At 39.9% G+C, this 24,532-nt stretch overlaps 1 protein-coding gene across 1 annotated transcript in view; it reads left to right on the plus strand.

Moving 5' to 3' along the window:
• The window catches only part of SLC25A21 (solute carrier family 25 member 21), a 526,576-nt gene that overhangs the window by 315,284 nt on the left and 186,760 nt on the right, over positions 1-24,532 (plus strand). The window contains exon 2 of the mRNA XM_033188230.1: positions 2,553-2,601. Coding sequence (XP_033044121.1) covers positions 2,553-2,601 — 49 coding nt within the window. The remainder of the gene's footprint in view (positions 1-2,552; positions 2,602-24,532) is intronic.

A 24,532-nucleotide genomic window follows, 5' to 3' on the forward strand; every position in this document is an offset into this window, starting at 1 on the left:
GGGGATTGAAAATAATTTTAAATAATCACAAAAGTATAATCATCTTATTGATTATCTGTTTACTACCAGAAATGTACATTAGCACATAGAAAACTGAAACAATTTTGCAAATAAACAGATTTATATAATAAATTTATATTATAAATTATATTATATTATATTATAATTATAATATAATTATATAATTGTAATTATAATATCTACTATATAATATATATTATAATTATAATATAATGTAAATTATATTATACGTTTATATTATAAATTTATATAATGTGGTCTGATTCTCCAAGTCTTGCTGTAAGCTTTAATAAGTTGTTGCTATTGTGGGTTCTTTTGGTAAACTTTTTGAGAAATGTACCAACTAGTGCTATTTGGTATGTGTTTTTTGCTTCTACTCTAATGTCAAGTCAGTGAGAGAAGCTTTGTGTACTTGCTTTGGTAAACTGATTCTGAGTATCTTACTTCCTTATGTGCATGAGGTGCCCGGAAGTGTACTTAATGGATTTCTGCTACAGTGTGTGGTAAGGATGCTATTTTTAAAGTCTGAGTTCCCAGAGTAAACTTTTTAAATAGGATTAGGGTTTTATCTCATAACTAATATAATAAAGCTTAAATTAGAATTATAAATAAATATGTATATGTATGTTTATGTTTGTGTGTATATATATATATAATCCCATCATGGGGGCAAGACCCTCATGACTTCATTTCATATATATATATATATATATATATATATGAAAATATATGAGTCAGATTCAAAAACAGCAATAAACATAGAATATTAGACCTCGAAGTTATTCTAGGCCATTTAATCTTTTGCTTTACAGATAAGCAACTGATGTCATCATGGGTAAATGATGATTCCCTGAAGGTACCAGGACAAAAATTCTGGTCACCTGATTCTTACTTTGGGGGTAAATGTGAATTCTCAAGCAAGGAGAAGTATGTGGAGACTTTACAGTTGGCAAGGAAGATTTCTACTCATGCTACCTTGAAAAACAGGGCTTAATAATAAAGCTAAAATGGTACCTAGAGGCTTTGCTGTTGTGTCCAGCAATCCTGTGGCCTCTGCTCACCTGAGCCTGTCTCTTCCTGTCTCTAGGCAATGAGACTCCAATTGGGTCCTTGACTTGGGAAGCCTTTGGCACAAACATCCATGTTGGATCTTATTAGTTGTAGCCAAAGTAAGACAGTTTTGGTCAATACATAGGACTTTGCAACCTAGAGCATGCATATGCAGGGAAAACTTCCTAAAACTTCTGTAGAAATAAAGGGGGCCTTCAGGTACAGGCCCTTTGAGCTTTCTGGACCTGGTCAGTATGGGGAGGAAAAGATATTTTGTGTGGATAAATATGGGATGGGGAAGATAAACTACATCATAGCTAAATTCAAGCTGAGTTAGTTTATAAATGGAGGTAAATGCTCTACCTATAAGAAACTACTCACAAATACTGTTGTGTAGCCTTTGGGCAAATCAGTTGAGCATTATCAACCTCAATTTTCTTATCTTAAAGGGAAGATAATAATGATACTTACCTTGTCCACTCATTGTGCATATCAGGACCATGTATGTTAAATGATCATCCATATGTAGATAACTATTACTGTTATTACCTCTGTAATACCGTAAGAATGACTACTATAATTATTTTTATAACTACTAGTACCTAACACTACTGTACTACTCCTATTGTTGCATGCCAGTAGTTTGTATTATAATTGAGTAGTCTGCTCAGTTAAACAATAGGAGAGAGAGAGTTTTACAATTTATTTGCAAGAAGCTATAGTTCTTTCACTGTGCAATGGTTAAGATCAGGGCTTTGTGGGAATTAAAGCTACTTCCTAGATGTAACATCTTAGACAAGTTATTTAACTTGTATGCTTCAATTATCTCATTTGTAAAATGGGGATAATACATTCTATCACATAAAGTACTTGTGAAGATTAAATGAGGTAATCTAAGTACTGCTTAGAACAATGCCTAGCACACAATGATCTCACAAGAAATATTCTCTGTTAAGCTATTAATATATTGATATGTATTATATTTTCATAACTACCTTGGGAGAGAAGAGGCATCATTATCTTTGTTTCATGGGTACTGAAACTGAGGTTTCTGATTTGCTGTATTTACTAACATACCAAAGCTGGGAGAGATTCAAAGAGCCCCCTGCTCTTCCTTCCTTCTTTTCTTTCCTCCCTTCCTTCTGTATATCCTTATTATTGGGCTGGAATAGGAAGCCACAACTCCCATCCAGTTGATTGCAATTAGCACTTCTGATTCCTTTTTAAATGTTCTTTCCCCTCCAGCCCTACCTCCCTGCCAGAGCACTTGTAAGAAAGTACTCACTCACATATCTTATTCCCATTGAAATAAAATCATATTATGCTTCTGTCTTTTGCCACTAGCCTATTACTATTAGCTGTCATATTCGAAGTCTCAAGTTCTTTATCTGAACCCGCATACTCAAGAAATGACAGGATCAAGGAAATAAGAACCAGCGTTTACATAAGTGTTTATTGGACTTTTCTTTATCATCTTTCAGGTCTTGTAGAAATTTGCCTGATGCACCCCCTCGATGTGGTGAAAACCAGGTAAGGTTCTGCATGAACAAGTTTTATTGACTTTGGCTAATATCCAAATTAAGATCTGTCAGAGCACTAAATGCTAGGACTTGTCCCAGGTCAGTAGCTTCTCTCTATAATGGCAGTTATATTTGCTTCTAAAGAAAGTACTATTTGACAGATAAAATGTGAACAGTGAAAAGCATGGATAAAGGTCATCTGAAGTATGTAATATTTTACTGCCTTTACATGACAACCATAAGGCATGATTTGTAGCTATACTGGTAAATGAGGTAAATTTATCAAAATGATGTAAAAACTAAACTTTATCCAGTGGATTATGACAGCGCATTTTCATTTGGCATTGCATAACAAATCTCTATTTAATAGTCAGTATTTTGGTATGAGACTTCAAAATTTCAAGTAAGTTTTTTACATAGTGCTTAAATAATTTATTCCTATTGCTGTTTGCCAATGCAAAATGCTATATTTTCAGGAAACTGCAAGGGCATAATATGGTCAGTGCAAGCCAGGCCAATGTATTAAATCTATTTACCAAGAAGGAAAAAAAGGAAAATAACAAAACTTTGTGGGGATAATATGATCTAGAGCATTTTTAAAAAGTTAAACCTGTGACTGAATTACTGAACTTTCTATTTTTTCAAATTGGAAGCTCTTGGAGTCTAGTGAAAATTTCCATTTATTTGCACTATATGAAACCCAAGAGCACCATGCCTAGGTTGGAGCCTAACAGCCAACAATGCTATGCAATAATGGTGGTTAAAGAAATGATTACTGCCTCAATTAGGAAATATTTGATAATTCAGGTTGGTCACTGGATGGACATGTTACTTACTCTACCTAAAGAGGCAGTGGAATCTTAGGCTGGTTGCTGAAAGCAAGAGAAGGTGACTATGGCATGCAAAAATAGTATTACTATTCTAATAGAGGTAGAGAAGATGGAAATTTGGCTTCTGTCTTAGCTGGAGCTGCTGTAACAAAATATTATAGACTGGGTGACTTAAACAACAGACGTTCATATTTACAGTTTTGGCGGATAGGAATTCCAAGATTAAGGTCTTGGTTGATTCAGTTCTTGGTGAGGGCCCTCTTCCTAACTGTAGAGGGCCTGTTTCTTGCTGTATCCTTACATGGCAGAGATAGAAAGTTCTGGTGTCACTTCCTCTTCTTATAAAGCCATTAATCCCATCATGGGGACAAAATCCTCATGACCTCATTTAAACCTAATCACCCCCCAAAGACCTCACCTCCAAATGCCATCGCATTGTGGGTTAGGGCTTCCACATACACATTTTGGAGGAACACAAGCATTCAGTTTGTAACAGCCTCAAATCACTAAACTCAAAGAGAAAGAAGAAAACAAGGGACCCTGCATGGTGGCTCATGCCTGTAATCCCAGCACTTCGGGAGGCTGAGGCAGGTGGATCATCTGAGGTCAGGAGTTCGAGACCAGCCTAGCCAACATGGTGAAACCCCGTCTCTACTAAAAATACAAAAATTAGCCGGGCATGGTGGCACATCCCTGTAATCCCAGCTACTCAGGAGGCTGAGGCAAAAGAATCACTTGAACCCGGGAGGTGGAGGTTGCAGTGAGCTGAGATTGCTCCACTGCACTTCAGCTTGGGTGACAGAGCAAGACTCCATCTCAAAAAAAAGGAAAACCACAAATTATATTCAAATGCAAGATATGTGCACCCCTGGGCCATCTTTATTACAAGGTTCCAAAGCAGAAGACAAAACTCCCTGGGATTTCCCTCTTAGATTCTGTGTTAACCTTCTTTGAGAAGCCAGATTATTGTTGCCAATCTCACTAAGAAAATAATCTTTTTCATTTGAAGGTAATTTCCTAAATTAGTAAACTGTTCCAAAGAACATAGAGGAGAAATAAGAGTGATTTAATCCAGACACAATATTAGAATATAGTCACTCATTCACTCAATGCTTTGTTCATCCTCTCAACAGATGTGTATTGAGCATCTAGTGTGTGTGGGTTTCAGGATATCTCTGCCCTCAGAGAGCTCACAGTCTGCTTAGCTAATTGAGATCTCATCCCAATGAACTTCAAAAGCTGTATCATTTTGTTGTACTGGAATTGAATTGAAAATTTCTTGAAGTGGATATAACAAGTTACTGGGGCTTTATACCTTCTTTGTTACATAAATATTTTCATTAAAATGGCATTCATTCATTAGAGTTAGTCACATGACTTTGCCTAACTTCAGCAGGAAGATACAGTCCTTCCAGGTGCTCTGAAGGAGAGGGGAATTGGATACAGGGTGGTATTTGACCTGCATAATGAAAAGTATGTTGAATAAAGACTCACAATCATAGAGTAAACTGAAAGGCACAAATATGGGCAACTGACATTGCAACAGAAGCAGAATATGCAAGATTGAAAGGATTTATCACCTAGGCACTAACAGAGAGGTGACATCAAGTGGGCAGGAGGAGACCACATGTGGGAACCTCTTCACCATCACATTACACAGGAGATGACTGTGTTTCTAAATAGAAATAAATTCATACCCAGGTAAGAGTGTTGATCGTTTACAGAGTTTAAAAAATCCACTTGAAAGGAGTTTGGAAGTAAATTTTTAGAACCTGTTGTTACTCATTCAGCAAGAAAAAGATTAGGCACAAATAGAACCCCAAAACAAGCCTTGACTCCAAAAAGTAGACACATTTATTTTGCCATACTCCAGCACGTGAGATATTGTGGAAAATGAGCCATTTCCATATTTGGATTAATTCAGTATACTTCTCCTTAATTAATAAAATCCAGTAAAAAAAACTGTGACATAAGGTTTGGCTTCATGTATCCCATGCCCCACTTTGACAATGCCTGCCACAACTTAGAATACAGTACTCTCGGAATACTGTGTCATTTAAAAAGTGATCTGCTAAAATCACCAATGCTAAGTGGTTTCATGTATTATCTCTTACAGTTTATCATTTATGTTATTTATTTTAATATTTATCAAAATAGTACATGTATGTCATATCAAATTCAAATAATACTCCAAGCCTGTGTCAATTAAGACAGGCTAGGTTATGTGGCTGTAACACCAATAACAAACTTTAAATCTCAGCACATTACAAATACAAGGATTTTGTGTCTGATACAACTGGGTATCTTCATCTGTCCAGGCTGCATTAACAAAATATCATAAACTGGGTAACTTATAGACAACAGAAATTTATTTCTCACTGTACTGGAGGCTGAGACGTCTAAGCTCAAGGTGCTGGCAGGTTTGATACCTGGTAAGGGCCTGTTTCCTGGTTCATAAAGGGTACCTTCTTGCTGTGTCCTCACATGGTGAAAGAGCAAGGCATCACTCTACGGTCTCTCTTGTAAGGACACTAATCCCATTCCTGAGGGCTGTACCCTCATGACCTCCTAAAGGTCCCACTCCTGATGCCATCACCTTGGGGGGTTGGATTTCACCATATGGATTTGTGCCGGGGGTGGGGGGGCACAAACATTCAGACCGTAACCAGGGGACACTCTGCTCAGACTGAAAGAAGCTCTGTTTGAACATGTGCTTTCCCCATCCCTGTGGGAGGAAGAATACAGCTGAACGGTTTCACCCTGGTGGTTAGAGCTCTGACCACCTGTGTCCTTTTCACCCAACCTATCATTAGGAACTAGCCACTTGACCACACTTAACCAGAAGGAGAAGAAATATGATACTCCTACTGGCCTCAAGGAAAGGACATGGTGTCAGTGTGCCAAAGGCATGTCTTTTCCAAGCCTTGTAAGCATGAACATCGTTCCCCTACCATGCCCTCTCCACCCACCAGTTCCCATTCCAGAGGTAAGGACCTTTGACTTTTAGCTGATTCCATTGTAATTCACTTCAACATTTCTAAATATTATACTTATACTGGTTCTATTAAGTTGAACAGTGTCCCTGCCCCAATTCACATCCTTCCCAGAACCTCAGAAGATGATTTTATTTGGAAACAGGGTCTTTGTAGATGTAATTATTCAACTTAAAAGGTGGTCATGTAGAATAGAGTGTGCCCTAAGTCCACTGTGACTGGTATTCTAAGAACAAGGAAAGAGACTCACAGAAAAAGACATGCTGTAAAGATGGCCAAATGCCATCTTCTTTGATAGCAGAGATTAGAATTCTGCAGCTACAAGACTGTGAATACCAAAGACTGCTCACAATCCCCAGAAGCTCAGAGAGAGAGGTATGGACCAGATTCTCCTTCAGAGCTTTTAAGAGGAGCCAACACTGATGACACCTTGATTTTGGACTTCTGGACTAATGAACTGTGAAAGAATAATTTTTTGTTGTTTTAAGCCACAGGGTTTGGGGTAATTTGTGATGCAGCCCTAGGAAACTAATACACCACTCTTTCTTAATTTGTCAACTTTAAATGTTATTTATGACATCTAGAATTACACACTATCCCCATTTCCCCTTCTTACATCTGTCCCATTATTGATCCATAATCAATTGTTTGCATTATTTTGACTTCACTGCTGAACCAAGTAGTGCTCAAGGATTTATTTTTCTGGAACTAATTATTGCCTCATATTTTCATTATTTAGTTCTTATAAGGCTATTGTTAATTGCAATGTCTTCCTAAATGTTTCTTCAGGTTCCTTTTCCCTACTGTTTCCACATTGTCAAACTTAGCAGATAATGTGGTGGGGCTTGTTGAAGGTGGGGTTTTGGCAATTACTTGGCTTTTTTGTTAGGTCCTCTCTCATCTCTCTTCCAATATCAAGATTTAATGTCTTTTCTGGGGATACTGTTTCTCCAGTGAAGAATCTTTCAATCAAGATTGTATGTGTGTGAAGGTCCCACTGTTAAGGACGAAAATATTCTTGTCATCCTCTTGTTTCTGGTATGGGGCCGCTTTCCTGCCCTCCACTGCCCTCCAGTCTGAAGCTGCTCTTATACAGTCTCCAAAGAGTAAGCCTCAGGTCTTCAGGGTGAGGTGGGAGAGAAAACATACATGGACTTTCAAACAGTGCTCTTGCTTCTGGTCACATATTCCCACTTTTCAAGTTATCTGGTACCTCCGAGGCCTGAGGCATCCCAGGGATATCCCAGGGTCTTTCCTGGCAATCCCTTCTTTAGGTACTTAGGATGCAGCCTTCTCTGCCCTGCTAAGGCAGTGACCATTCCTCCATTCGTTTCCATCTTGCAAAAATGAGTTGACATTGCACATTCACTGTGACTTCCTGCTCCATCCTCTTTGTCCCTGTGGGTTTATACTTATTTATAATTATTATTATTTTGTTGCCTGTGTTAGTCATGGCCCAATCAGGAGAATACACCCACTCTGAGTATTTGAAACTATGCAAAGTAAATGCAAGGAATTCCAGAGGTAAAGGCCTTTGACTTTTAGCTGATTCTGTATAATTCACTTTGATATTTCTAAATATTATACTTATACTGCTTTGTATTGAGTTGGATGGTATCCCTGCCCCAATTCTGTCCAGATTGTAGAAATGCTGAGTAGCCAGCAAAGGACTGTGAGGCAACCTAGAGATTAGCAATAGCACCACCACCTCAGGCTGAGGGGACCAAGGGAGGAGGTGGTGTTGTCAGAGCCCAGGACCTGGTAACACTGCTGGAAGCTAGAATCATGGTAGGTCTGTCTAGTGGGAGATGGAGCCTCAGGACGCAGCCACTGCCTGCCTGAGGTAGAGAGGGATGGGAGAAGTCCTCTGCTTTCTCCCTTCTCTCCCTACCTTCAGAATCCCACTCACCAGTGCTCCTATTTGCTGAACCCAGGGAAGTCTGGGAAACCAGCCTTGCAGAGGTCAGCCCCTTCACTTTACAGAGCAGAGCAGGACAAGGCAGGAGTGAGAAACTGATCTGAAGATAAGCAGAATGGGGACTGACATACTGTCGTTTTTGAAGGGTTTGGAGAAAGCACTAAGAGAAACATGCATTTTCAGTTCAGCATGTTGAATTGCCAAGAGGCTTTCTTCAAACACACTTTGTATTTTAAAAGATGGTTAGAAATTATCATTGATACATATTTTATGGCAAGATTCCAGGCACTGTGGCACTTAACATAGGAAAAAAGTTTATTCTGCTCCATGCAAATATGGCACCAGGGATAGACCTACTGTTAGCAGAGGCCAGCCGCATGACAAGTGATGTGTTCTAAGGGTCCCCAGCTCATTTTAGCAGAGGATATTTGACTAAGAAGCTGTACATATAGCAGTTACGTAGAATCAAGGTCTCCTTTGAGAACCTCCCCAGAGACATGTATATATATATATATTGTTTTATAGTTCTGTTTATACACAAACAAAGCTGTGTGTACAATTGTGAGTGGACCCCTCATTAAGAACCTATGGCTACAAATGACAAAAGACCCCATTCACTTGTGTAGCTGGGAAGGCCAAAGGGTAGTTTCTGGCTTCGTACTTTCCAGTGGTTCAAATAAAATAATCTTTAATTATACTTCTCTGATATACTCTCTTTCTCCCTCTCTCCCTCCTTTTCTCCAGCTATCCTTTTCTTATATAGGCTTCATTTTGGGGTAGCTTCTCACATTTGGCACTAGATAGCTTTGGCAGCTTCAAGCTTGCATGGTCCTTGGTGTTTGTGTGTGTGTGGTTAATAGTTTTGGCGCTAGAGTTAGGCTGCCTGGGTTCAAATCCTGACTCCTCCACTCATTACCTATGTGACCACATTACCTCTGTGACCAAGTTACATAACTCCTCTGTGCCTTAGTTTCCTCAGATTTAAATAGGAACAATAATGGTATCCACATTATTATGAAAAATAAATGAGCACACATACACACACACACACACACACACACACACGAAAGCATGGTGTTTAATCCTGGGTTAGCAAAAATGGGGGGAATACAAAGACAAATGGAGTCTACAGGGTAATGAAGAAACCTGAGAGAGGATACAAGTGTGGGAGGAGGAAGTGTTTACTATGCAGTCAAGCAGTTTCAAGTTTCTAAGCCACAAGACTTATGTGTTATGTAAGCACTACATTCAAATCCTTCCTCAGCAAGGTGTTTGCAAGTAGAGCATCCTTCTGGGCAGAAGAGCCTTGGTTTAGTGTCTGTGTTCCTTCTGTCCTCGTGCCACACATCATGTTGGGGCTGTGTGCTGACATTATTCAGTATCCTCTAGAGCTAGCACTGTGCCTTGCCTTCAGGAGGTGCCCAGTGAATGCTGTTGAAGAAATGAGTATTTGGTAATAATCAAAATAATAACCTCAATAGTTCTATAGCCAAACTGAAATGTCTATAAAGTGCATAATAGGTAGTCTTCATTGTGTCGTCTTCATTGAAAAAGGGAAGATTTCATGAAAAAGTGGGAATTTAGAATCTGTTAAGATAAAAAGGGAGACATTACTTGACAGGATGGTGGGCAAAAGATTACAAGCCTATGGTGGAGTTTCAGGGACTGGATTGGGAAATAACTAGGTAATGTAAGAAGTTTCCCATTAGCTGTGCCTGGAGCAGAGGTGGGTGGACTAAGTGGGGAGAGGGATCGAGGGTGCTGAGGGAGCGTGTGGAACAAGCTTTGAGATGGGAAGTGAAACCCCAGACTCTGTCTAGAACAGCGCTGGCTAATTGAAACAAAATGCACCACACACATGTAATCTTAAGGTTTCTAAGGACCACATTTAAGGAAGTAAAAATGAAATAGGTAAAATTAATTCTAAAAATAAATCCTATTTAACCTCATAGATTCAAAATATTACCAGAGCAACATGTTAATCAACATAAAAACTATGAATATTTTCCATTCTTTTGTTTTTCATACAAAGTCTTTGAAATCTGGTGCCTATTTTACACCTAGAGCACATCTCAATATTGACTAATAAGCCACATTTCAAATGCTCCATAGCCACATGGGGCTAGAGGTCCCTGGGTTAGACAGCGCAAGCCTAGAATGCAATGTGAAAAGGAAGGTCTTTACAGAGAAGAAGGACAGAGTCCAGTGGTTCTTTCCTAAGAATACTCTTGCTTGGAATGAGTTGATAGTTGCAAATAAGCAAGGTTCTAGGTGGGGGTAATTTTGCTACATGGCATTTCAAGGTTTGTACCTGTGTGGAGAAAGTAGCATTCGAAAGCCCCAAGGATTTATGGAAATCACAATCTGAGAGAGTTGTAGCTTATATCCCTTTCATATTTTTAATCCCAGGAAAGGAAATGGCCCATTGTGCTTCAGGAAGAAAGAATTACTGAGGTGTTTCTTCTGTTTTACCCTGAATCATTTTTTAATCATTTTTGTTTTCAGTTTTGAACAGAGCATAAATCAGGTGCATACTACATAAACTGTCAACCCTATAAGGACTGATCTTTTTTAAAGTGCCCCAAAGGCACAGCAGTGGGCCTGTAGTTCCAGCTTGTCAGAGGGCTGAGGCAGGATTGCTTGAGGCCGGGAGTTCTAGAGCAACCCAGGGCAACATTGCAACACCCCTATCTCTAAAAATGAAAAGAAACATTTTTAAAGCATCGCCTGTCAAATACCTCAAAGAACTGGAGAGCATGTTTTCTGGTGGTGCTGGGGAATAGGAGAAAGTGGGGTGGGGGGCATTTTCACATCTGCTTATAGACATACAGTTAAAGACTAGTGGTGAGTGGACAGGCCAGTGCATACTTTGGCTGTCATCCTTCTCACCCCTCATCAGGACTTAACTTACACTAAGAAATATTTTCATACTTCTCTCAAAACATATTAATCACTAGGTGAAGTCTGAAGACTCACATGGGTTGAAAATTTGGCATCCACGTGTTGTTATATATGCACTTATGGGGCTTTTACTCAATCTGTGGAGATTGATTTACACTCTCTATTGGTAGCTCCCAAACCCCAGACTTCTGAATCAGAAACTCTAGGGGTGGGTCCTACCAATATTTATGTTTAACAACCTCCCGGGTGATTCTTATGCAGTGTACCCAGACTGGTCACTGGGTCAGCCTTTGGGAACCACTGCTGAATACGCTGTAGGCAGTTTCGCAAAAAGTCACATAAAGAATTCCTTTTTTTTTCTTAAGTGTTGAAGTGTTCCTTAACCTATGATTCTCATTGGTTTTATTTATGTAAACTGCTGCTTTGCTCGCCGTGAGTAGAAGTGGAAGGATAAAACGGTTGCATTGCAGAACTTGTTCCGTGGTTCTTGAGAGCAATATGGAAATATATTATCCACAGCCAGAAACAACACATTCTGGCCTACTGAGTGGGGTACTGGGGCAGAAATCATCAGCAGGAGATGGGAGAGGAGCGAGTATATTGGTTGTTACAGAGGGAAGGTAAATGGCTCTGATGGGTGAAAATGATTTAGAGGCATAAGCCCACCACAAACTTTATTAAAAAGAGAAGCCTGAGGATGGGGTATGGTGAGAGGCTGCTTTGTGGGGAGCCCAGCAGAGAGTGTGAAGCCAGGGTCTGGGAAGCATCCACTGCCTCCTCTAGCAGGGAGGAGGGGAAACAGTCATGAGCTTTAAAGTGAATGCTTAATTTAGAGGTTGGAGAGGGGACGCTGGGCCATCGGAACAGTGGGTGGAAACACGGAATGAAGTCTCTTTTCCCCAATAGATCCGAGAGAGAGAGAGAGAGAGAAAGAGAGAGAGAGAGAGAGAAAGAGAGAGAGAGAGAGAGAGAGAGAGAGAGGGAGGAAGGGAAAGAAAGAAAGAAGGAAGGAAAAGAAAGGAATCTTTTTAAAATGGGGAGAGAATATAAGGAAAAGTTAGGATGGGGTATAGACAAGAGGCAGTAGAACCTATAGGATTCAAAAATAAATAAATAACAGAGCAGCTGGGAAGGTTATTTCCATATGTTAATGATTTGCCCGTGGTATAAAGCATTAAGATCTCATTCAGGGTTAGAACATGGTTATGCCTGATTTCTCACCATGGATAGAAATTCAGGGCTAGACCACTGTCATGGTTTGTTTCTAACCATGGATAGAATGTGTCTGAAGTAAAACAAACACGGAGTAGAACCACAGTTTTATAAACTATATTTTTATTGGGATTTTGTCATGTAGCTAAATCAATCCATGGCAACATATAATGGTGTGGAATGGTTACAGGATCCCCAAATACAGTGTGAGTGCAACTTCAGCTTTGCTTTTGAAGTTGCATGGCCATAATAGGGTTTCTCTGGGATTTGTTTTACTTAACTGAAATGTCTTTTTGTAATTTCTGAGCCCAAGCAAGAAAGTACTGCATAGTGGGTGGACCACAACACTGTATTGATTAGGTCATTCTTTTCCTTGCAGTCATTAGTAAAGATTTTGTTTAATAACATAATCAAATAAAAACAGGGCACAAGATGGGTAACATATTTGGAAGGAATAGAGGTGCCAGTTGGCCAGGCTCTGTTTGGCACATTGTAGAGCTGCAGTGAATTATGTGGTTTTAAATGAATTAATATGTGCTTTAAAATGCCACTTGCTCCAACCTAAGTGCTTTAATACAAATTAAATTCATCATTGCCTATGAGTTCATAGCAAACTTTGAAAGGTCTCACATTTGTATAATGACTAATATAACCTAGGAATGACCCTAAAACGAAGAGAAAATAATCTTATTTTTTGCACTATTACAGAAAGCTGCATGTCTACACTCTAGATGTATGGGACCCTCTGGAGGAAGGCAGAGGGTTTGGGGATGATAGACCATGGCCCTGTGAAGAGATTTCATTGATATTACTTCTGAGATTTTTACTTTGATAATGTTCCGCCTCTCTTTGGGATAGCAAGGGTTGTAGCCAAACTCTGGATAGCTCAGAAGAGTCCACAGTAGAAAATCTTGCCCCTGCATCTTTCTCACATGTTGGAGGTCCTCCCACTGAACACAGACCCAGGCCCTAGGCCGGGTTGGCTGCAATAACCGCCTTATCCATAGGGAGTGCCCCACGCACGCCCACTTCTGCTGCTACAGCGACGCAGTAAAAAGGAGGAGCTGAAGGATTCATTGCCTGAGGCATTGGGGAAAACAATTGGTCCCCAAGATTATGTGCAGAAGAATCTTGCTGCCATAGACTGAAATTGTTTTTTAATCTTATTAATAAGGAGAAAATCCTCTTTTAAAAAAATTCAGTCAGTTCTTCCCACATAAAATAACAAAATTCTATTATGTTAAATTAACTGTAACTCACTTTATAATCTGGAAAGGCTGTTTCTAAATTTATTTATTTATTTTTTTTGTAAATGGAATTCTTTTTAAAATCACTCCCTAGAGGAACAAGCTATTTTTATGACTCACATTGCAGAACCTTTGTAAAGTGTGTAATCTCTCTTTAATCTGTGTTTTGTCTAAATTTTAAAAATAAAGATTTAGTGTTTGTATAGAGTACAGTAGCTATTATTCCTCGACTAATTAAATGGTCTTAGAGGATTCTCCCTTAGCTAATAAGGAAAGGTGTGTTCTGTTTGGATACTTCTTGCTTCTTTTCCCTGCTTAACTGCAAAGGCTTCTCCTGTGCCTACCCCAGCCTGAGGATGAGAAGGAAGAGCAACAGTGCATTCTTCATGCCTGTCAGTGGGATTCTCCAGACATCTTTTTTTCTCTTTTTTAAGCTGAGAGGTAAATAATTCTTAAATGGCCTTCTTATCTTTGTCATGGGAAAGTGAATTATTTCTAAAATGAGCATCAGCATGATGACTATTTCCTTCATTCCTCCCCCTAGTCCCTGTTCAGGGTTTTACCTCAACTGCTTTTAAATTTCCAGCAATTTCATTAATCTACTTATTTAGCCAATGCCCATCACAAGTTTCCCTATGAGATAGTTTGCATAAGCTATAGCTTAGATTCCAATTTGGGGTTACTATAATTTAATATGACTATATAATATACAAATACAATAAATTGATATGGGATTATTTTGAATTAAAAACAAATGGGATTTTTTCAGTGTTTGTTTTGCCATCATAAACTTTTCTCAGATAATCTCCTTTTTTAAAAAATTATACTTTAAGTTCTGGAATATAAGTGCAGAACATGCAGGTTTGTTACATAGGTATACACATGCCATGGTGGTTTGCTGCACCCATCGACCCATCATCTACATTAGGTATTTCTCCTAATGCTATTCCTCCCCTAGCTCCACAGCCCCCAACAGGCCCCAGTGTGTGATGTTCCCCTCCCCGTGTCCATGTGTTCTCATTGTTCAGCTCCCACACATGAGTGAGAACATGTAGTGTTTGGTTTTCTATTCCTGTGTTAGTTTGCTGAGAAGGATGGTTTCCGGCTTCATCCATGTCCCTGCAAAGGACATAAACTCATTCTTTTTTTATGGCTGCATAGTATTCCATGGTGTATAGGTGCAACATTTTCTTAGTCCAGTCTGTCACTGATGGGCATTTGGGTTGGTTCCAAGTCTTTGCTGTTGTGAACAGTGCTGCAATAAACACATGTGTACATGTGTCTTTATAGGAGAATGATTTCTAATCCTTTGGGTATATACCCAGTAATGGGATGGCTGGGTCAAATGGTATTTCTGGTTCTAGATCCTTGAGGAGTCGCCACACTGTCTTCCACAATGGCTGAACTAGTTTACAGTCAACCAACTGTACACCAACAATGTAAAAGTGTTCCTATTTCTCCACATCCTCTCCAGCATCTGTTGTTTCCCGACTTTTTAATGATCACCAGTCTAACTGGTGTGAGATGGTATCTCATTGTGGTTTTGATTTGCATTTCTCTAATGACCAGTGATGATGAGCTCTTTTTCATGTGTTTGTTGGCCGCATAAATGTCTTCTTTTGAGAACTCTCTGTTCATATCCTTCACACACTTTTTGATGGGGTTGTTTGTTTTTTTGTTTAAGTTCCTTGTAGATTCTGTATGTTAGCCCTTGTTCAGATGGATAATCTCCTATTTTAAGGGCACGTTTTTGGAGGGAGAATTTGGAACTAATACCATGCCTATTTTCAATGTCTATTCAAGGTCTATCTGAGATTAGCTCTAGCTTAAAATTCAAGAAGTAAAGCAAAAGTTCAAAATGTTTGTTGTTTATTTTGCTATTGTAACAGTTTTAAAAACATTTTCTAGTTAAGCTCTAAGAAATCTTCCATCAGTGAAAGTAAAATTATCTTTATCCAGAGTGTTTGCTCCTTAGCTGCCTCTATAAAGAGCAGGTACCTGTCTCAAAAGGGCTGAAATAGTCCTGAAAACTCATGTGCCATGTGCACTTTAGAATTCTTACTTGGGCTCTCCCTGCAGCGTGAGAAGACCTGAAAGTGTTGAGAAAGAGGCTGCTGGAGAGGGGGAAAAGCTCTAACTGTGAGCTAAACCTTAGAACCTCAGGCCAGGCCCATGGGAAAGCTGCTTTTGAGTTGAGCATATGGGAATCAAGCTGAATGAAATCTAAATTGTTGAGATTCTAGCACAGCGGAAGGCTATGGCTATCATCAATATTCTAGAAGATTGTTTTTCCTTTCTGTGAATCAAGAGTAAAATCATAAGTTTCTTTAGACAAACAAATTTGAGGCTGATAATGTAATACCATAACTGTGAACCTTGACCAAAAATTGATAAAAAGTGTTTAGCATTCTTGGAAAATCGATTAGTTCTCAGAATATTCTTGTTGAGGTGGCTAAAATAGCCTTATGCTTTTGCCTTGCAGTCAGGGCACAGCTGAGATTTAGTTTTGACATAATAAAGAAGTTTGCAAGATGATAAATAGAGCTGGATGCAAGTCTGCATACTCTGGGCCAAGTTCTTACAGGATAAATTTTTCCCATTTGGGGGTTATTGAATAATATTTTCTTCAGTGAAACTTTTGTGAGAGCTTAATAGGTTACATACTTCTCTATTATAGCAAAAACCACACAAAATTATTGTGGATATCATCCATTTTTGGTAATCAAAATCTATCTGGGATATGCATTTCTGTTTTTTATGAAATAATACAACATTGCGATGAACTTCTCACTATATGATCCAACTCAGTACTTCCAAATACTCTTAGAAAAATATACACTTTAGAATTTCTTATCTCTGTATTTGTGTTCTTTTAAATTTTGAAAAGTAAACAGTACACATTACAAAAAAGTTTGACTTTTTCCTAAGCTGCTCTCCTAAAGTGAGAACTGGTTAGAATTCTGACCCGGTTTCATTTAGAAAGGTCAGGCAAGCAGACATGATTCCTTTGAGAACAGGCTGTCAGTGTCCAGGGGGAGTGTAATTAACACAGATCCTCTAAGGCGATGGATCATGTGGGAAGACACATGCACTGAAGACTGGAGACCAGCGTTCTAGTTCAGCGCTGTTGGCCCCACCGTGCGAGTCAGTGGAGCTGCTCTGGGACTTCACTCCCCAACCTGGAAACTGAGGGCATTTCCCTACATGGACTTGGAGGCTTCTTCTAATCTGATATTCTGTTTCCAAGGCAGTGTTTTCATTGTTTAAAAATAAAGTGATCGCAAGTACGTATCTGGCAGTGGGGTGTCTCTTCTCCTTTAATGCCCCAAGCTCTCTCCTGTCTCAGGACCTGTGTTCTTGGAATCCCTTCTTCCTGGAGTGACTGGCTTCTTCTCGACCTTCATACCTCAGCTCAGCTGTCATCTCCTCAGAGAAACTTCTCTGGCTGCTCCATCTCCAGTGGCCTCCCGTGTGTCTCTCATTTTTTTCATTACCTTATTTGGCTTTGTTTTAATCTTCTGATCTCATCAAAGTTATTTATTTGTGTACACGTTAACTGTTTTGCCCACTTCCATTGGAGTGTAGGCTTCCTAAAGGCAAGGGGCCTTCCTTCTTTTGTTCATATATGTGTATATATATGTATATGCAGTGTCTGCAAGAGTGTTGAGCACAAAGTAGGTGCTCAATAAACACTTGGTGAATGAATGATTGAATAAATGTCATTTAAAATGGGCAAAGCATGTGTATTTTCAAATTATGTATTTGGAAAAATAAAACACAAACACACTAAGCCTGTTTTTACTATCATGAGCCAGATTTCACACAGGATCAATTCACAGATTTTTTTTTTTTTTATATTTATTTGGCTACTTAGTAATCTGGGCATTTTATAAAGCCTAAGTTGCATTTGTGTGGTTTTACACCACAGAGAATGAGACATGATATTTATATATTCACTGTGTGTCAGTGAATTTTCCAGGATCTGTGCACCAGCTGCCCCTGTACTTATTCTGATACCTACAAACTGTCATCTGGACCCAGGATAGTTGAGCCTCTCCCAGTCCTGTTCATTGTCAGCTAAGGTTCAAGCCTCTTAACTCCAGTCTAGTGCATGAATGACCCTCTACCCTAGACTAGGAAGAGAAGACTCACCCTCCTGGATGGTACTTGGATGGGTGGCTTGATGCTGGTGACCAGTGGGCCTCATGAGCCCAGCCTGGATGTTCCTTGAGGAAATGTTTTTAGTGCACACAGTATCTTATTTTTACTTGCACAACTCATGAAGTAGTTATTTATTTTTAAGGAATCATGCCAAATGGAGTAGGCAGAGTCTGTTGCATTCCTGAATGTAGTTCTTTTTGTTAGCTTAGTAGATTGGCCTCTCATTGAATTAAAAGATGTAGAAATCTTTTTATCAAGAATTTTAGTTATCTTAAGCATTTTCTTTTTAAAAGACAACCAGGATTAGCAGAGTAGTGGTGTCAAGCAGGGTTCCAGCTTCACTTTAAAACAAAAATAATGCATAACTTCAAAAGTTATATTTTCCAGCCTTTTCTTCTGAAATCTGAAAAAGAAAAGAAAAGGGAGATATTTTTTAAGAAAATGTTAACCACAACTTCTGAAGAGATAATCTTGGAATAACTTTTGGATCAAATTAGAGTTTCTGTTTCCTTGTTACATTGAAAACTGAAGTCTATTATTTATTTGATTTCCTCTTAGTACTAAAACTCATGTTAAATAGAAAGGAAAAAGAAATGACCCTAAAATTTATCTTCAGGTTGAAGAATTGGAAAAGAGCTATTGTTTTATATTTTGATTTCCCAGAGTGTGAGAAACCTGTCCCTGTATAGATGCTTGCCAAGTTCTGAGAGAACACTTAAGAGTGTTTTTGGGTAGCACAGGGAGATAGTCAGGGTCTTGTATGCGGGTGTTCCAGGTTTCAAACGGTAACAGGGGAATGGGAGAAAAGAGGGAAGCGTTCCCAAATCAAACATAACTCTCAGGAAATGAGCCAGAACACCTGGGAGAGGTCAGGGGTCAGAAAATACAAACTCAGGGTTCAATATTTTGCTCTCATCACACAAAAGAAAATGGGTCATAGACGGTAGACAGAAGAAAATCTGGGATTTTATAGAAAAGTTAGGAACTAAGAATCCTGTCATTCTTATGTCATTCTGTCATTCTCCCATGACTCTATGATGTTTCAAAAAATATTTTCAGAATTGAGGCCGACACTTTCTGGTGGTTTCTTGTTGCTTAAACATCAGGTTGAGAAGTTATTTATCTCTTTCTCTCAACTCCCAGAGGTTCACTTCTGAGAACCTTCTGAGGCAATTGTTTGGCCAGTGCTTACAAGGCTCTGGAGGGTGGGGGTAGGGGTGGTCCAGCAGGCAGAGATGGAGACACCGCAGCCCTGAATCATGGTTCATTCACTTCTGGGGAGAGAAAAGAGGTTTTGCAAACGTTACTTCATGGGACCTCCTAGGGAAAGAGGGTGTTTTTTCCATCTCATTTCCCAACTCTAAGTTCTCTGAAATCGACTTGATTTTTGCCAGGTGTCAAATTATAACCCTTCTTGTCAACCACAAATGACTAATGACTAATGATTAGCCTAATGACTATGCAATGTTTGAAACTCACATTCACATTTTAACTTACTGTCTGTATTGTGTTTTCATTAATCGTGAAAAAAAAAAATTCCCCCCCAAAGCCAATAAAAACAAAGTTTTAGAGTCTTAATTGCAATGTTCACTTACAATTGTTGACCCTATAGGTGCTCAAGGAGAAACAAAATGGGGGCTGCCGCCCGCCCATCTTCAGGCCTGCGGCCTCAGCCCAGCAAATGACGCCAATGCCCCTCTCCTGGGGAGAGTTAAGTGATGTCAGCACCTCTGGGCAGAGTAATATTTGACCCTTAAACTGCTTCATACAAGCAGCTGTTTTCCTCTTTCCACCATTCCCTGAAGGACACAGGAGGGCTAAAATATCTGATACTCCTTTTCATCACCAACGATAAAGTAAATTTAAAACTTGAATGAAATGAAGACCACTTTGCTCACTGGTCATTTAGTGATAGGTAATGATTCTCAAAAGCCTCGGCATGATTTTCTTTTCTTTATGTTTTGTGGAAAGGGGGCAAGGTCTCAGCAAGTTTTCTCCATATTTACGCCTGGCCCCCAATGTGTGTCTTGAGAGCTCATAAAAACAAATCTGCCTCTCAGCCGGGCAGTCAGTAATGGGATCTGGAGCCTCTCTCTGCAAGGTCACCTGTTTAAATAGAGACTCCCGCAGTGCTGCCTGAAAGGTGTTTCCATCGGAGGGTTGCTCGCCGGCTCCCTTGGTGTTTAGGAAGTGAGCTTCCAGTGTTGGGCCTGCCCTCCAGAGGGATCTTCCCATTGCAGAGCTCCACTGCAGCTGAGGCTAAGAAACGCTTGAGACCCAAACCCAGGCAGACCAGACCCCAGGTCTAAGATAAAGCATGTCTTAGGCTTTAAATACAACAAATTTCCATTAAAATAAAAACTGGACTTTATTCCATTTGGCTACTAGAGTGTATTCTAGAGTCAAACCATGGTAAATGTGAAAAGGCCCGTGGAAATATAAGGGCTGTAAAAATCATTGCAGAAAAAGATGCCAAGCATTGTTTGCAGGAATTCAATGTCCTTTTGCACCATCAGTGAGCTTCCTTGGATGACACAGCAGACAGTGTTCCCAAATTACATGAAAAGAAAGCAAGCCAGATATTCATATCAACCGTAGCTCTCATTTGTTCTTTCTGTCTGATTGCACATTTTCTATGTGGGATGTGATTCCAGCCTCTATAGATCTGTCTCCTTCATGCCCCTCCACCCCACAATCAAGCCCAGTTCCTGCCTCATTCAGATTCTAGCAGAATTGCTCAATGGCTAGCCCTTATGTGCCAGCCTCTGCTGTACCAGCAACGTGCCAGGGTGTGGGGGTCCCGGGACTTCCACTCATCACTCACACACATGTCTGGCACAAACCTAACTAGCTCCTCTCCAGGGTGATGCCAGTGGCCCCTTTTCCACTGGCCTCTCAGTCTAAGGAGAAAGCAGTCAGTGGGAGATCATCAAGCACTCTCTGGGATCTTGGCTTTGGCCAATCCCAAGTGGGGTTGTCCTCCCCAGTCCCCACTCCCAGAATGAGCAGTCTCCAGAATCACCATTACTCCTCCTCCCTTACAAGCCATGTCTGAACTACCGGGACTTAACGCTGGAGATCCAGATCAGTACTGGCCTGACCGCTTTGGAATCAAAGAATGAGGTCAAGATAGAAACAATATACAGAAAGACAAGCTCAAGAGAGGGAGAGCAAACAAAGCCGGCAGTTCCTGGTTAGGGTCATAAAGCACCTACTTCCTTTACGGACCAACAATAAACAGAGTCAGTCACCAATCAGTAAACATTCCTCGCCTCAGGAGCGAGAATTTGTGTTCAAAGACACCAGATTGGATGCCTACTTCCCCACCCTGCTTTTCCCTTCCCCCAGTGTAATGGAGATCCTCCTAAACAAGACCTCTTTCTTGGTAAGGTTAACCAGGGTTTCTCAGCCTCGACTCTATTGACACTTTGGCCCAGATAATTATTTGTTGCAAGGGCCTGTCTGGAGCATTGTAGAATGTTTTAGCAGGATCTCAGGCCTCTACTCAGTAGATGCCAATAATACCTTCCTTTCAGTGTGACAACTGAAAATGCCTCCAGATATTGCCAAATACCCGCCTGGGAAACAAAACTATCCTTCACTCCTGTTGAGAACCATTGGGTTAAGGGAAGGAACTATTCGAGGCATACATATTGATATGTGACAAATGTCATATGGGCTCAGTAATCTGGGTTTAACTAGCCCTCCTGGTTATTCTGATACACGCTAAAGTTTGAGAATCACAGGTCTCCCCATCACTTTAGCGTGTATCAGAATAACGAGGAGAGCTAGTTAAAACCCAGATTGCTGAGCTCCACCCCACAGTTGCTCATACTCTCAGTCCAGGGTGGAGACCAGTGATTTGCATTTGGGATATGATGATGCTGATGCTGCAGGTGCTGAAAACCACTGGACTGGATCTTTCTGGAGTGGTACTTGCCCCACCAATGGTGAGGTAGCCACAGATGAGGAAGGTGTATTGTTGTAAGCCTTTTCCCTCCCCTCCTTAATTTTCTGCATCTGTGCTTATCCTATTCCCTACCCAATATCCAGTGTCATTGCCTCTTCTTCTCAGGATACCCCTGAGGCTGCCTCCCACTTTGATTTTTTTCTCCTTGGGAGGGACCCTAAATTTTCCCACTACTTGGTCCCTCTCAAACTTTATATTTGGCTGTTTGCTCCTCAGGCCCACTTCCTAGTTCCCATGCCTAAGCATCAGGAAGTCCTTACAGGGTACTCAGCTTCTGGGTGCTCGTTAATCCTCCTTGGAGTTCTCAAAGCAAACCACCAAGCCATGGCACGCCAAGGGGTGGCTTGTCCAACAGGGAACAGCACATTATTTTACTGACATGATTCAGAATTATCAGATTGTGGTGATAATATAATGCAAACCAATGCTTATTATTTTTAAAAAAAGTTTTACAAACAGTGCAGCCCCTTACTGCCTCCACCTTGGGCAAACTGCTGCCACCACAACAGTTCCAAGGATGGCAAAATGCTTTTCCGCAACCTCATGCCCCAGAAAAGAACAAAAGACATCAATTACCCTCCTACACTGCAGGTTTCTGTACACTGTCGGTTCTTAGCAGGTGTCATCTGAACTGTATGACCATCCCTGGTTTCCTTTTGTTGATGATATCAAGTCCAGACTTTTTAGAATGACATACAAGACCTTTCATATATGATCCCAATCAGTCTTTTCCAGAATCCACAATATCTGCTAAGTCTAACGCACTTTCATTCTATCTACACCAGACTACCATTTATTATTTCCCAAACACAACTTATAAATACACACCATAGTGATAATGGTAATAAAAATCATTAGCAACTACCTTCTCGAGCATTTGTTGTATGTATGCATTGTTCTTTACCATGTTGTCTGCTTTAATCTTTCTAACAAGCCCATGAAGGAAGTACTAGTATTATCTCCATTGAACAGATGAGGAAACTGAAATTCAAAGAGTTCAAGAAATGACAAAGGAGAGAGCCAGAATTCAAATACAAGCAGTTCACATCGATTACACTACTTATGTTTGCTACAATTACTCTCACCTAGCCCTGTCTGGGGAAAAGTCTCTCATCCTTCAAGGCCCAACTCGACTCTTACTATTCCTGTGAATCCTCTTCTATATCTTCAGAGTGAATCAACCATTCCTTTCTCTGACATTGTTTAAAACTGTGTGTATGTGTCTATAATGTATTCATATAGCATATGCATGTTTTACATTTTAATGTTAGGTTTTTATGGTTGCCTCTGTTAAAATGTGAGATCATGTCGCATTTATATTTGCACTCCCGGTATCTGGCACTGTGCCTGGTATCAAATGATGTTCTGTAGGTGCTAACTGAATGAATAAGTGAGGGAGGGAGTGAAGGAATGATCTATCCCAACTTTAAATATTGCTGTAAATGTACGCAGGTCACATTGATCTACTAGTTGTCAAACCTGAATTGAAATTAACACTTAAACATATACTTCTGGTTTCTGTAGTTTAAAAGATTTTCACCCTACCTACTTTTGTATAAAAGGGGGAAAAATAAGAGACTAGATGGACTGTGCTCTCCAATCCAAGTGGAACAAAAGCACTGGATGCATAATGCAGCAGTGTTTGTTGGAGGGTCTCAGAGGACAAAGGCCTCTAAATAAATAGGGTGTTGGCTGATGAAAGTCCCAGGGGTCAGACCATTAAAAAGCTGTGGCATTTGTCGCTGGTCCAGCAGAACCAAGACTAGCCAAGTTGGAGCAGTTGCAGCCGTCAAAACATGTTTTTCTGTATAACCAACTATTTAGTAGAGTAAGCGCATGTTTGCATGTTCAAATGGGCTGAGGAGAGGGCCTCTTGGGTGTGAGAGAGCAGCCAGGCCACTCACAGGAACCGGGAACTGATACCCAGGCTAGTAGCAGGAATCCTGGGAGGTGAGGGAATCAAGCTGGTTCTGGGTCTGCCTAGCAGCTTAGGAAATGATTTCTAGAAGTTAGAAACAAATGCTCAGATTAAAAAAGCAGAGTGTGTCTTAGCATCCATACTCCTCCGTGAGAGAGGACTAAGCGTTTGTTTATAAGAGGTTGATAAATTGGAGTAGTGTAGTGTTATGATGAGAAGCGTTCAGACAATCTGCTGTAAAATGCTTTACTTAAGTACAACATTCACTGCGGCAGCTCCTCTGATTTTGCAACTTTAGGATTGTCCTTGGGAGATATTAGTGGAAGCATGACCCTGCCAAAACACTTATCTAGGATATGTGATTCATATCTTATCATTACATTCTTCAAATGAACAACTTAATTATCCCATTTCCCCCTTAAACAATTGTTGTTTTGGTCTTAGTGCCAAATTCCTTAGTAATATTCTGTTTTATTTTGGCTACTGAGACAAGCTTATAGTACAAGTGTTTTGCAAGCACTCCTGGTTTTCACAATAAGAATGTCACAACTTATTACCAGGAACATAAGTTCTGGCAGATTTTAAATGTTCCTATTTCGGTGCATGGAAGCAATTTGATTCTATTTCACATTTATGATATTTATTATATTCAAATTCAGTATATTAAGTTTCTATGTAAAATTTTAGTAGCGTTTCCTGTATGGCTTTTAAATATATATATTTAAACCTAAATATGGTCAGCTGTGTGTTCATCTTGGAAATATTGGAGTAACAATTTTCTTGACCAAAAT

This window comes from Trachypithecus francoisi, unplaced genomic scaffold (genome assembly GCF_009764315.1).
Source record: "Trachypithecus francoisi isolate TF-2019V2 unplaced genomic scaffold, Tfra_2.0 Lachesis_group3, whole genome shotgun sequence".
Taxonomy (NCBI): domain Eukaryota; kingdom Metazoa; phylum Chordata; class Mammalia; order Primates; family Cercopithecidae; genus Trachypithecus; species Trachypithecus francoisi.